The 15,010-nt window shown below is 41.6% G+C and overlaps 2 protein-coding genes across 2 annotated transcripts; both read left to right on the top strand.

The window, feature by feature from the left end:
* Positions 1-8,444: 8,444 nt before the first annotated feature.
* Positions 8,445-9,419, top strand: LOC103973120 (germin-like protein 12-2). The gene is made up of 2 exons (XM_009387601.3): positions 8,445-8,587; positions 8,676-9,419. Exons 1-2 carry the CDS (start codon positions 8,476-8,478, stop codon positions 9,215-9,217), a joined length of 654 nt encoding a protein of 217 aa, XP_009385876.2. The 5' UTR covers positions 8,445-8,475; the 3' UTR covers positions 9,218-9,419.
* A 1,371-nt stretch (positions 9,420-10,790) lies between these two features.
* On the top strand, positions 10,791-11,741 carry LOC103973119 (putative germin-like protein 2-1). Its single transcript, XM_009387600.3, has 2 exons — positions 10,791-10,932; positions 11,022-11,741. The coding sequence occupies exons 1-2, from the start codon at positions 10,821-10,823 to the stop codon at positions 11,579-11,581; spliced, it is 672 nt and encodes a 223-aa protein (XP_009385875.2). The 5' UTR covers positions 10,791-10,820; the 3' UTR covers positions 11,582-11,741.
* Positions 11,742-15,010: the final 3,269 nt, after the last annotated feature.

Here is a 15,010-nt window from a genome sequence, read left to right on the forward strand (position 1 = left end):
GACTCTTTTCTACTTTCCAAAAATGCAGTGTTCACAAAAATCAAGTGGCCCAATACTCTGTCCGCAAAGTAGACCCCTTTTGCTCAATATACTCAAACATTTTTCGCTCATATGACCCAAATGCATATGTCATAATTTGGTGATGTCAGAATTAGACAATAATGATGACGAAACTGCAACCGAACCTGTGACAGTAGTTCCCTGCAGAATATATAAACTACCAGACCTACAAGCTTTCATAACAACAAGAGCACTTCTAGAAACTTTCATAACTCCACCTTCAACTGTGTATTTACACTCAAGGGCCTTTAGGGTGCCTAAAGAGATGAGATTCTTTTTTAAATCAGGAATATGTCTAACATTAGTGAGCGTCCTCACAATACTATCATGCATTTTAATTCGGATTGTACCTCTACCAACAACATCACATGCGGCATTATTGCCCATCAAAACAATTCCACCATTACAAGATTCATATGTGGAAAACAAATCCCTATTGGGACACATGTGATAAGAACAACCTGAATCTAAAATCCATTCATTTTTAGACCTCATCCTGTTATCAATAGCAGAAAAAATATTTCCAACAATCTCATCAGTTGCTACACTAACTTCAGCGGATTCAGTAGTTTTCTCAACAAAATTTTCCTTTTGCTTTAATTTATTTTTCAATTTAAAGCAATCAGATTTAATGTGCCCCATTTTATGACAATATCTGCATTCCAAATTTCTATGTCTAGATTTAGATCTACTACTGTCAAATTTTCTTTTATCCATTCTCCCCCTAACAACCAGACCCTTAGCCTGATTCTCTCTACTTTCCCCAGTGATATTCCTGTCTATCTACTCCTTAGATTTCAGTGCAGATTTAATTTCTTGATACAAAACTGTTTCTTTTCCATAAATCAAAGTATCACGGAAATGCTTAAAAGATTGGGGAAAAGAACACAAGAGTAACAAAGCCTTATCCTCATCATCAATTTTTGCATCTATATTCTCCAAATCCATAACCAAAGAATCAAACTTATCAAGATGCGAGAGTATAGATGTACCTTCAATCATCCGAAGCATATATAGACTCTGCTTCAAGTAGAGACGATTCTCCACTATCCTCTTCATGTACAAGGCTTTAAGCTTGTCCCACATGCTCTTAGCCGTAGTCTCCGTAACTACCTCCCGTAAAACCTCGTCAAAGAGATTTAGAATGATGCTTGATCGGGCCTTCTTATCCATACCCGCAAGCTCTTCTTTTGACATATCATCTAGAATGCTCTCGGCTCCCTGTAGTACCAAATCAACTCCGTCTTGAACTAGAATAGCCTCCATCTTGAGTTGCCACAAGCCGAAGTTGATATTTTTGTCGAATTTCTCGATAATAATCTTTGTTATTGTCATCATTGTCAAAAGATCCTAGAACCAGGCTCTGATACCAGTTTGTTAGAGCTAGCCCTAGGAAATTTACCACAAGGTAATTTTGGCAACCCAACAAGACAATAAAACGGAAAGAATAAAAGCGAGACGAGAACACCAAAACACCAGATATACGTGGTTCGGTCAATTGACTTTGACCTACATCCACGGACGAAAGAGGAGCAAATTACTACTGCAAAAGAGGGATAATTATAAATGCCTTAGGAAGATGTTCCTAGGCCATAAAACACCCGAAAATACTAAACAAGAAAAACCAAACTATAAGTCCAAACTATTTAACTGAGTATGGACTTAAACCAAAGCAAACACTTAAGTTTTTCTTATGGTGCATCTAACTTCAAAGCCCAGACCCTTATTTATAGTTCCAAAACGAGACAACAAGTCTGATTTTCCCGATGTGGGACTATGGGACTTGCCAAACTAACAGAGGCATAAACTAAGTCAAACTGATGAAATGGAAAAGAAGATTTCAGAGCTTGAAAACAATTTAAAGTTGGCATATACGATAAGTGGAGAAGAGGCAAGTTTAATGAAAATCAATGATTGGATCTCAAGGCGAATATTTCTATTGATTGTTGGCAATTCTGATTCTTTTCTTCAGGCTACGGATGAAGTCATAGAATCTGAAACAAAGGATGAAATGGGGGTGAAATCAAGGGATTCTGAACTGGACACCTCAACCTTGTCAAGGAGAAAGAACACGAAAAGGAGACACTTCTTGCATCAAGCTCCAGGAACAGCTTCACTGACTCAAACGTCACACGTGATGGGGATATAAACAGGAATAACCTTTGTATAGGAACAAATACTAGAAGACCAAAAATACGCAGCGGAATAAAATGGAAACATAATCAAACAGAACACCAAGATATACGTGGAAAACCCCTTCTATGTGAAGGGTAAAAACCACGGGGCAAACTAGAGATAATCCACTATGAGAATAATGAATGTACAAATCTCAATCTCTTGCCCAAAACCCTAGCAACAACCACAAGAGAATAACTGGGCTACAAGGATCACGCCATTGCCCACAATATCTAAAATCTCCCCAAGTAATCACAGCAAGAGTCTACTATAGATTTGATCTAACCTGAGATGAGAACACTGCTAGATGATTGTGAACAGTCTCTCTGTATTGTCCTTGTCTTCTTCCCTTTCTTTTTCTTCCTTTTCTGCCTTGTTCTCCTTCTTCTCTTTGGAATCTCGTCGCTCCAAAGATCTGCCTCGTTGCTGCCTTTTTATAGCTTTAATCTGCCTCTAAAACGCAGCCACCACACCCCCCTAATCTTAATTAGGGTTAGGTTAAGAGGGAGTGTGGGCTGTGGGCTGATAAAGCCCACATGGGCTGAATATGGGCCATCAGCCCAACAACCTCCCCCTTCAGCCCATAAGGGAGGCTGTCCTATGACTCCTCAATGTGAAGCCATACCGACCAACTGTCGGCATATCTCCTGTCTTTCTTTTGGTAAGGTCTTCATCAACATGTCTGCTCCGTTGTCATCTGTATGAATTTTCTGAAGTTGCAACTGCTTCTCTTCAAATACATTTCGAATCCAGTGATATCTGACATCTATATGCTTTGACTTGGAATGAAACATTGGGTTCTTACACAAATGGATGGTACTCTGGCTGTCACAATGCACCACATAATTTTTCTGTTTCAGCCCCAATTCTTGTAAGAATTCTTTCATCCATAACATTTCTTTGCATACCTCTGTAGCAACAATATATTCTGCTTCTGTGGTGGAGAGAGCAATACACCTTTGTAACCTGGATTGCCATGACACAGCTCCCCCTGCAAAAGTAAGTACATAACCTGAAGTAGACTTCCTCGTATCTATATCTCTTGCCATATCTGCATCTGTGTAACCTATTAACACAGGTGGTCCACCTCCAAAGCTTAAACAAACCTTAGAGCTCCCTTTGAGATATCTAAAAATCCACTTCACTGCTGCCCAGTGCTCTTTGCCTGGATTTGCAAGAAATCTGCTAGTAACACCCACTGCATATGCGATGTCCGGCCTCGTACATACCATTGCATACATTAAACTTCCAACTGCTGAAGCATAAGGAACCTTTTGCATTTTCTCCTTCTCCTCATCACTTGACGGACTCTGTTCTGAGCACAACTTGAAGTGACCAAACCATTTGATGTACACACAATGATCTGAAGCCGTTCTTTTGTATCCATTTTCTATCATAAATGAATCAAACTTTCTGTACCATTGTCTTGAAGCTTGCTTTAGCCCATACAAGCTCTTCTTCAACTTGCAGACAAAATTATCTTTACCTTTGACTTTGAAGCCTTCTGGTTGCTCCATATAAATTTCCTCCTCCAAATCACCATGAAGGAAAGTTGTCTTCACATCTAACTGCTCAACCTCCAAGTCCTGGCTAGCAGCAATACCAAGAGCAACACGAATAGAAGACATTTTAACAACAAGAGAAAATATCTCTTCAAAGTCAATACCTTTTTTTTGACCAAAGCCTTTCACAACCAATCTAGCTTTGTACTTTGGTTGAGAACAATATTCTTGAGTCTTCAACCTAAAAACCCACTTGTTCTTCAAGGCCTTCATTCAATTTGGTAGCAGCACCAAATCATAAGTGTGGTTCTTCTGAAGAGCATCCATCTCTTCCTGCATAGCAACTAACCACTTCTCTTTCTGCTCACTCTCAACTGCTTCCTGATAACTCTCTGGTTCACCTGCATCAGTAAGCATTACATACTCATCTGTAGAGTATCTTCTGGAAGGTTGACGTTGTCTAGAAGATCTTCTCAACTGAGGTTCTGCGGGAACTTGCTCTCCTACTTCTTCTTGCTCAACATGTCCTGCAGGTAAATCAACATCAGGCTCTACACTATTTTCCTGCACATCTCCCCCATCACCCTGATATACTGGAGGAATAACTGGGTCACAATCTGCTAATCCTTCTACAGAAGTCTTGGCTGGTGCCTTCTTCTTCAAATCCTCAAAGGTTTGATCCTCAAAGAAGACCACATCTCTGCTCCTGAACACCTTCTGCTTTTCTGGATCCCAAAGCTTGTAACCAAAATGATCATGTGAGTAACCAAGAAAAATACATTCTTTAGACTTACCATCCAGCTTGGACCTCTCATTGTCTGGAATATGTGCAAATGCGCGACAACCAAACACTCTCAAATGCTTGTAGGAAACATCTTTCCCTGACCATACATGCTCTACAACATCACCATCTAGGGCTGTACATGGTGATAAGTTGATCACATCAACTGCAGTCCTCAAAGCCTCATCCCAAAACCCTTTGGGTAGCTTGGCCTGTGAAAGCATACATCTGATCTTTTCCATGATGGTGCGGTTCATCCTCTCTGCAATTGCATTATGCTGAGGTGTACCAAGAATTGTCATCTCATGTTGGATCTCATGTGACCTGCAATAGTCATTAAACAATCCCGTATACTCACCACCATTATCTGATCTTATGCATTTCAATTTCCTTTCTGTCTCCCTTTCAACCCTGGCATGAAACTCTTTGAAGACATTAATAACCTGATCTTTGGTCTTCAAAGCATAAGCCCAAACTTTCTTGGAAAAATCATCTATAAAAGTGACAAAATAAAGTGCACCACTTATACCAAGAACATCAACAGATCCACCAGGAGTTTTTGTCCTCAAAGGACCACATACATCTGTATAAACACGGTCTAAGGCATGCATTTTTCTAGACAAAGCAGCACTAGCAAATGAAACTCTATGTTATTTACCAGCCAAACAATCAATACAAGGGTTCAGATGTATACCTCTGAGATCTGGTAATACCTCTCTCTTGGAAAGAGCTTGCAGCCCCTTCTCGCTCATGTGTCCCAATCGCCTATGCCACAACTCCATACTGAAGTCTTTCTCTGTAGCATTTAACTGCTCACCATAAGCTTTAGCCTGCAACTTGTACAAAGTATGATATTTCTTTCCACTAGCTATAACAAGAGAACTCTTACTGAGCTTCCATTGCCCTCTGTGAAATATGCTTTTATAGTCTTCATCATTTAGTCTTCCAATTGAAATTAAATTCAGCCTCAAGTCAACCACATGCCTCACATCCTTAAGTACCAACTTGCAGCCAAGGTTGATCTTTAAATGGATATCACCCATGCCAATGATGTCTGCTGTGCCATAGTTGCCCATCTTGACAACACCAAAGTTTCCAGACCTGTATGTAGCAAAAAACTCTCTCCGTGGTGTAGCATGATAAGAAGCACCTGTGTCAATCACCCACTCAAGATTCTGACATACACAAGAAAAAATATCATCAAAAGGAGACAAAATCAAATAATCACCACCCTGCACTATAGCTGTAGTATTATCCTTTCTCTGTAGACTCCACTTCTTTTCCCTTTTTCTTGTTCTTTTTAGGTTGCTTACATTGGTTCTTGTAATGTCCTTTCTCATCACAGTTATAGCAAACAATATCTTTTCTTGATCTTGACTTGCTCCTACCCATACGTGAACTGCTTCTAGACTTTGACCTTCCTCTATTCTCTGAGATAAGTGCCTGTGAATCATTCTGAGATGTTGCTGAACTCTTTCTTCTCAACTCCTCATTCAACAAACTGCTTGTTACTTGACTCATAGTGACAATACCATCTGGTGCAGAATTACTAAGGGAAACCACCAGTGTCTCTCAACTTTCTGGTAATGAACTGAGAAGTAACAATGCCTGCAACTCATTATCAAGAGACATTTTCATAGAGGATAACTGGTTAGTAATACTCTGCATTTCATTCAAATGCTCAGCAATAGAAGCACCCTCTCTATATTTTAGGTTCACAAGTTTTCTGATCAAAAAAGCTTTGTTGCCAGCTGTTTTTCTTTCATAGAGACTTTCCAAAGAGAATATGCAGAAATTTCAGTAGAAACATGGTGAAATACACTATCATCAAGCCACTGTCTAATAAACCCAATTGTTTTTCGATCTAACCTTTTCCACTCATCATCTGTCATAGTTGTAGGTTTTGCACTATCCCCTTGCAAAGGTCCATACAAATCTTTGCAATACAAGAGATCTTTCATTCTTGGTTTCCATATCATCCAATTATTTCCATTCAAACTAATCATGCGAGAAATATTACTGGCCTCCATGTTCAAATACAAAAATTAAATCACCAAAACCCCGCTCTGATACTAGTTGATGGGGATATAAATAGGAATAACCTTTGTATATGAACAAATACTAGAAGACCAAAAATACTCAGCGGAATAAAATGGAAACACAATCAAACAGAACACCAAGATATACGTGGAAAACCCCTTCTATGTGAAGGGTAAAAACCACGGGGCAAACTAGAGATAATCCACTATGAGAATAATGAATGTACAAATCTCAATCTCTTGCCCAAAACCCTAGCAACAACCACAAGAGAATAACTGGGATATAAGGATCACGCCACTGCCCACAATATCTAAAATCTCCCCAAGTAATCACAGCAAGAGTCTACTGTAGATTTGATCTAACCTGAGATGAGAACACTGCTAGATGATTGTGAATAGTCTCTCTGTGTTGTCCTTGTCTTCTTCCCTTTCTTTCTCATTCTTTTCTGCCTTGTTCTCCTTCTTCTATTTGGAATCTTGTCGCTCCAAAAATCTGCCTCGTTGCTGCCTTTTTATAGCTTTAATCTGCCTTTAAAATGCAGCCACCACACCCCTCTAATTTTAATTAGGGTTAGATTAAGAAGGGGTGTGAGCTTAGGGTTAGATTAAGAAGGGGTGTGAGCTATGGGCTGATGCAATCTATTAATTGAAGGGGGGGGGGGAAGGAACTGCTGGAGTTCTGATACCAAGTCGACTTATCAGATTAAGAAGGGGTGTGAGCTATTGGGGGGGGGGAAGGAACTGCTGGAGTTCTGATACCAAGTCGACTTATCAGACATTCATGTCAGGTTAGTAACTTCTGTTTCTGGCCTCCTCTTATGTGCTTGTATCTCTATTTCTTTGTACTTATTTTTCTTTCTCAATCAGTATGGGTTAAATTATTTTGAGATAATGCCATAATTTTTATTTATTGTTTGTTTCAGAATTGTAATTCTTTTATTATTCTAACAGTAATTTTTTAGGTTATGATCGAGTCAAGTCGACTTCACTTATCTTATGGGGACTTCAAACTCGGTTTGAGACTTAGCTCGAGTTTCAATTATTATTAAAACTCGATTTATTATATTATTTTTTTTATAATATGGGGTTTGGTTTAGATTATTTAACCAAATGATTCAAAATTAAACACTTATATTCATAAAAAGGGTTGAAATCAGAGTTAACCTACATGACTTTGGTTTGAACTATTATTTTCGCTTATGATGAGTTTAAGTCAAATGAGATTATAATACTAATTTGACCTAAAAGTAATCTGATCAAATTGTTGGCCAAATCCAGTATATATAGTTCAACTATTTGAATCCTTAACGAAGAGGATTATTTTCCTTTTTGTTTTTTCTTTCTCGTCTAATATGCTCTTGACGTGTATCGCGTATCACATCACTGTTAACACCATTCTCTTCTCTTAATTTTCCTAATCTTGGTTCCAAATTCATATGCATGAAGTCATATAGGACGTTGCGATAACGAGGGAAGTTGTCACTACTAGTGCATGCTTGCACCATATATAACGCTTGCACCATAGTATTTGATGTTGGTCACTACATGCAACGTATTGCCCTGGTCATGTTTGAACGTGACAAAGAAGGCTTGCATTATAGTATCTGATGTTAGGTGAAGTCAGATTGAGATGATCCACTGGTTTCCCACGTGTATGCATTTACTACGTATAAGAAACTGACGGTGAAGAATAAGCTTCTCTTAGATCTTTTCTCTCAACCGCGTCAATATCTCGTAAAAGGGGAAGTCTACAAACATTATTATAAGCAGAAGGCAACCTAACATGTCATACTTTTCAACTCTCTCACCGAATGATGAGGAATATGTCAATGCCTGCTTCTCTATATATACCCATCTCCTCCAAGCCATTGGTATCACGACACCAATTGCAGCTTCGTCCATCCTAAAGATTACACCGATGGCAGCCAAAATGCTTCTCCTTGCGCTCCTTGCCATGGCTTCCTCTCTTGCAATGGCTTCTGATCCTAGTCCTCTTCAAGACTTCTGTGTCGCAGATAAGGACTCTAAAGGTATTCATAGTGTCCAGATTAATCTCCTTCGGTGCGTTTGCTCTCCCGATGCATATTTACTGATCGAGTTTGCTTCCTCCTGTTGCAGTGCTGGTGAATGGGTTCGTCTGCAAGGACCCCAAGGTGGTGAAAGCCGAAGACTTCTTCTTCAGGGGACTCGACAAAGCTGGCGACACAGTAAACAAGGTCGGCTCCAATGTCACCGCCGTCAACGTGAACCAGCTCGTCGGACTCAACACCTTCGGCATCTCCATGGTTCGCATCGACTACGCACCCAGAGGCCTCAACGCTCCCCACACTCACCCTCGTGCCACCGAGATACTCACCGTCATAGAAGGACAGCTCTTGGTCGGCTTCGTCACATCCAACACCGACGACGGCAACCGTCTCTTCACCAAGATGCTGAAGAAGGGTGATGTGTTTGTGTTCCCTGAGGGACTCATCCACTTCCAGTTCAACCCTGGGCACACCAAAACTATCGCCATCGGTGCCCTCAGTAGCCAAAACCCCGGCACGATCACCATCGCCAACGCTGTGTTCGGGTCGAATCCGCCCATCTCCGACGATGTGCTGGCCAAGGCTTTCCAGGTGGACAAGAAGACCATCGACTGGCTTCAGGCTAAGTTCTAGATGGACAACAACAACTGAAGAAACACCACCTCTGCAGCTTCTTCACATCCATGTTAACATTCCAATAAGCAAACACTTGGCGATCGATCGAAGTCAGGCGTTTGCATGTTATTACTGTTTGTTTTCTCTGTAGTGATCGAAATAATCCTCATGTTTCCCAACCCGAAATAAATATGATGTTAAGAGTCAATTGAGAGGGAGATCACTGATGAGATCATTATTAATTGCGAAGCCACATTGCAGCAAATCTCTGGTTTGCATTATCGAACTTTTCTTTGCATTTGTTAGTGTTAAAAAATATTCATGTATGAGAAGAGATTGAAAATATGATAAAAAGAAAAACCATACATTTAGTAAAAATGAAAAGTGCCTGATGACATATATCGAGTTTGACTTATAATCTAAAAGTTTAAGTTTTATTAAATTGATATTTGACTCTATATATGTTAATTTTAACAAGTCTACTTCACACTCACCGTTTATCAAAGCCAATGTTTGAGTCAAGATAAGCTTTGGTAACCAAAGTTAAATTGTTGCTAATAGAGTTAGTCACAAAAATTGAGAGAATCGAATGATGAGTTTGACTCATAATCTAAGAATACACGCATACATATATATCCATTGATGAATTTTTAATGGTAAACATCTCACTTGGATCATACTAGTTTTGGTCAATTTTCTGCATGCAATCACCTACCATCATCGAAGCAAAAGAATCTTTTGATAACGATGACAATCTACAGATAGGCAACTAGCAGATCACAAAGAGTTCACTGCCATCTCTTCCGGCAGGATGGGTGTTTGTCTCAAAAGAAGTGTATGACCTTTGATAGGAAGCATGCTTCAACCTACACAGAGCATCTTCACAAGGCAAAGATGAAGAACAACAAATTATTGTAATTGAGCCTTTTTAAAATATTTACAAACTTTGTAAAATATTTCAAAAGAACAGCCAACTTTGTGAGTCTGATATCTACAAAGCCTAATAGAATCAAATCGTAAGAAGTCTAGCCACAAGTTAAGTTATTTTGGGTGTATACATTTTATTTTGATTTGATTAAAGTTATTCAAAATATATTTAAACTTTATGGAATGTTGATATGGTGAGGTGAATATTGAAAAGATAGCAAGATGAAGTCGTATCTCCGCTGTGAACGCACACACATTGATTGTCCCGATCATGTTTGGAGGTGACAGACAACGCCTTCCTTTGTAGTGCTTAATGTTAGATGAAGTCAAACTGAGGTCATTGGTTTACTAGCCCTTCCGCTGGATCCATATGCTCCACTGGTTTCCATGACTTTGCTTGCCATTTGGTACCATCCTGTCGTCATCAAAACCCTGTCAATTGAATGGCATACAAGAAATCTTCGTTGACCAAAACATTAAGCTCCTCTTTGTAGACTCTTTCTCTGCACAAGATAAGAAGCACGCACAGTCTATAGACATTATTATTATAAGCAAAAGCCATACTTTTCAGCTCTCTTACCAAATAATCAAGAATGTTTCAACCCTGCCTCTCTCCCCCCTCTCCCTCTATATATATCCATCTCCTTCGTGCATTTGTATCGCAACACCAATTGTAGCTTCATCCATCCTAAAGATGGCAGCCAAAATCCTCCTCATCGTTCTCCTTTCCATGGTTTCCTCTCTCGCAATGGCTTCTGATCCTAGCCCTCTTCAAGACTTCTGCGTTGCCGATAAGGACTCCAAAGGCGAGTTTAAGGATCGAACACCGTATCTGCATGTCCACGATTTCGATTAATGCATGTTTACTGATCGAGTTTTCTTGTTGCTGCTGCAGTGCTGGTGAATGGATTCGTCTGCAAAGACCCCAAGCACGTGACAGCCGAAGACTTCTTCTTCATGGGACTCGACAAAGCCGGCAACACGGTAAACAAGCTCGGCTCCATGGTCACTGCCGTCAACGTGAACAAGCTCGTCGGACTCAACACCCTCGGCATCTCCATGGTTCGCATCGACTACGGGCCCAAAGGCCTCAACCCTCCCCACACTCACCCCCGTGCCACCGAGATCCTCACCGTCATAGAAGGACAGCTCTTGGTCGGCTTCGTCACATCCAACACCGACGACGGCAACCGTCTCTTCACCAAGATGCTGAAGAAGGGCGATGTGTTTGTGTTCCCTGAGGGCCTCATCCACTTCCAGTTTAACCCTGGGCACACCAAAACTATCGCCATCGGTGCTCTCAGTAGCCAAAACCCCGGCACGATCACCATCGCCAACGCTGTGTTCGGGTCGAAGCCACCCATCTCCGACGATGTTCTGGCCAAGGCTTTCCAGGTGGACAAGAAGACCATCGACTGGCTTCAGGCTCAGTTCTGGACGGACAACAACAACTAAATCTTCATTCTTGCAAGTTGACATGACATGACATGCATATAATTATGTGCTTTAAATAAGCAAACAGTGGATAACTATTTCCATTTGTTTTTGTGATAGAATATGGCTTCTATGTTATGGAAAGTGTCTCTTACTTCGTACCAAACAATTGAGTGCTAATGTTAATTTGTATCCTGAAATGTCTTTTGGGTCCACTTTGAATGCACAAAATCATATGATTTCGTGTTAGGTAGTTTAACCTAAGTATCGTACTCTAATCTTACGATAAGATATGATGATAATAATAATAATAATAATAATATCATAAATTTAGGATAACTATATGAATCTTATGACAAGATACTAATATAAATCCCATCATTTGAAGAATAATGAAATCAAGACGTTATTAGAACCAAATTTTATTTCTTTCCTAAGAGATGCCTTTTGGGTTATGAGACTTTATATTAACAAGAGATATGTTAAGATAATATTTATATTAGTCAGATATTGTTTAACAGTTGAATCTATGATAATTTTAGTGTATGTTATGAAAGAAAAAATGTTAATGACCAATCATCATCCTTATTAATATAGAAAGAAAGAAAGGGTTTTAATCACCCTTCATCAGTTTGTCCACGTAGACAACAATCTAAGGGAGACCATTTGGCCTTGTCTCCTTCTTTCGCCCACGTTAATAAATGTCAAATGTGAATATTGGGACAGTTATAAGCTATCTAATTTATAGACTAGATATAAAAGCTAATCATCGGCATCGTACCAAGAGGTTCTATTTTTTTAGAAAACCTATACTCAAAAAGTATCTTTTGCTAACTTGAACGTCAGAGGGGCCAGATCGAAAGATTTTCTTGACATCGGTCTTAGTACAAGTATCACCTCAGAGCCACTAAGGATATGTTATGACCTTTTTTTCGAGCTTTTGAATAATGTTTATTGAGTCTGTTTAGTCCATTTGTTTATTGAGTATGTTTGATTCAGTTAGAATCAAGTAGAGATTTATTTAATATTTATTTATTATTAAGAGACCAAGTCTTCATGGACCCTAGTTGGAACTCTATAAATAGTAATGTAACCCTTTCTTTTAAGGAATCAATCAATCACTGAAATATTATTCTAGTTTGTTATGACGTCGATCCCCTCGAAGTGATCAAGGAGGCCAATCCCCTCGAAGCGATCTTTCTTTGACGATAAGACCATAAGGGTCTTATCATTTGGTATCTGAGCAACGATCTGATCCTTGGCGTTCTTACTGCAGTATTGTCATAGCTATCCAAAAAAAAAAAATTTATGTGAGGAAGGGTGAAGTCGACAACCACGAACACTAATCCTTCTCAACCGAGAAGAAACCTCTGCATCTTGGTCAGCAACCACCGTTGCCCCTTCTCCACCACCACCGTCGTTATTGCCCAGCCAGCAGCCGCCACCACCACCGCTGCCCCCTTGCTGCAGTTATCTTCGTCTTCTAAAAAAAAAAAAAAAGAAGAAGAAGCCGCAGCCACCCCTGCTTCCGGCCAGCTCACCCGCCGCCACTGCTTCCCGACCGAGGGACCACCACTGTCGCCGTTGTTGCCCAGCCAGTAGCCACCACTGCCGCCGCTGCCCCCACTTGGCCAACGACCTCTCCTCCTCGCTTCCCCATCTCGCTCAAGCGAGAAGGACTACCGGTGTTGTTTCCTAGCCAGCGGACCACCCCATCGCTACTTCTACCATCGGCGACCCTACCCTAGTCCACCATCGTGCTGTCGCCCCCCTTGGGTCGCAGCCGCAGCCACCGATTGTCGTAGCCCCTCCTTGCAGTGGTTGCAGAAACAAAGCTTCCTTTGTTGCCGCAACCCCTCGTCGATCCCAGCCAGTGGACCACCCCATCGCCACTTCTACCGTCAGTGACGCTGCCCTACTCCGCCATCGTGCCACCCCCCTCCTTGGGTCGTAGCTGCAGCCGTCGGTTGCCGCAGCCCCTCCTTGCAATGGTTGTAGAAACAGAGCTTCATCTATTGCCGCAACCCCCCGTCGATCGCAACCACGACCCTCGCTACCTCCTTCTCCATTGCCGCCGTTGCTCCCCAGCCAGCAACCTCCCCTTCTCGCAGTGACCAAAATAGGGCAATCGAGAAAGGGTTGCCATCGCCATTCCCGGCCAATGGACCACCCCCTGGTAGCACCTAGCCTCGGTAACCCTTTGCTGCTCCTCACCCTCGACAACCTTGCTCCTAGCTACACCGCCACTGTTGCCTCTCAACTCCGACAGCAACCTTCCCTTCTCGCAGCGATAGAAACATAGCATTGTTTCCTGTTTCCAATCGTGCCACCATCGCTTCCTCTACTTCCGGCTAGCGACCACCGTCGCCGCTGCACTCCGGCCAGTGACCACCGTTGCCGCAAACGCCCTCTAGCAGCACACGCAGCAACTGTAGCAAGTTTTTGTGTGGCCCTGCCTCAAACCCGGCAACGAACACACCGACTCCTCTTTTCAACCTTGGTCGCTTCAATGCCGCCCTCCCTCGCCGTTGTTTCCCGACCAGCGGACCAAACCCCTCATTGCTTCTACCGTTGGCGATGCTACCCCCCTTGGGTCATAGCTGTAGTCGCTCAACCATCCCTCCTCGCGGCGATCAAAACAAGGCAATCACGACCATCGCAGCCACCATCGTTTCCTCAACCGCACACAATCCCTCGACGTCACTAGCGTCTCCTTCTGCAGTGTGATAGAGACAAAGCAACGCTGCCTTCCATCCGAGCCATCGTAACCACTAGCGCTCTCACCCCACATAGCTGCAACCACACCGACGCAGTCGCCTTCCAGCCCTCGACACTCTCACCCTACGCAATGACAGAAACAGGGTAGCAACTCTTCCTCCAACGTCGCGACCGCTATGCTACCCTCGACGTCCGCTTCCTTGGTAGCTTCATATCGATAGTGTTGATGTCGTTGACCAGACATCAACAACAAGAACTAGGGATTACAGATTTACAGTCTTATATAATGGCCACCGATAACTTAGTGAAAGCACAAATGGAAGCATTGGAAATCAGAATTGAGAACTGGCTAAAGAAATACTTAATGATTTCAAAAATAGCATGCTGGAGAGCCTCAGCAAATTTCAACAAGATGAGGGCGTAAGTTTTACGTTGCATAAATTTGAAAATACAGGAAAAGCCCCCAAGATTGTAACACAAACTACTCACACATGAAGGTGGAATTTTCGAGATGGGAAGATGAAGATCCGACCAGTTGGATCTCTAGGGCAGAAAATTTTTTACATTTTCACAAAACCCCAGAAGAATCCAAGGTAGAAGTGGCCTCAATCCAGCTCAATGGAGATGCAATTCGATGGTACGATTGGTATGAAACTTACCATGGAGTTCCTTCATGGGAGTAGTTCAAAAGAGGGCTTCTTGTTCGATGTGACCCATCCGAATATGAGAATA

The sequence above is a fragment of the Musa acuminata genome, chromosome BXJ2-3, assembly GCF_036884655.1.
Source record: "Musa acuminata AAA Group cultivar baxijiao chromosome BXJ2-3, Cavendish_Baxijiao_AAA, whole genome shotgun sequence".
NCBI lineage: Eukaryota > Viridiplantae > Streptophyta > Magnoliopsida > Zingiberales > Musaceae > Musa > Musa acuminata.

Excerpts from the sequence above, each read along its gene's own strand:
- LOC103973119 (XM_009387600.3), top strand. The coding sequence starts at position 10,821 with ATGGCAGCCAAAATCCTCCTCATCGTTCTCCTTTCCATGGTTTCCTCT. Across the intron at positions 10,933-11,021 it reads TGCCGATAAGGACTCCAAAG|TGCTGGTGAATGGATTCGTC; the intron begins GCGAGTTTAAGG and ends TTGCTGCTGCAG.
- LOC103973120 (XM_009387601.3), top strand. The coding sequence starts at position 8,476 with ATGGCAGCCAAAATGCTTCTCCTTGCGCTCCTTGCCATGGCTTCCTCT. Across the intron at positions 8,588-8,675 it reads CGCAGATAAGGACTCTAAAG|TGCTGGTGAATGGGTTCGTC; the intron begins GTATTCATAGTG and ends CTCCTGTTGCAG.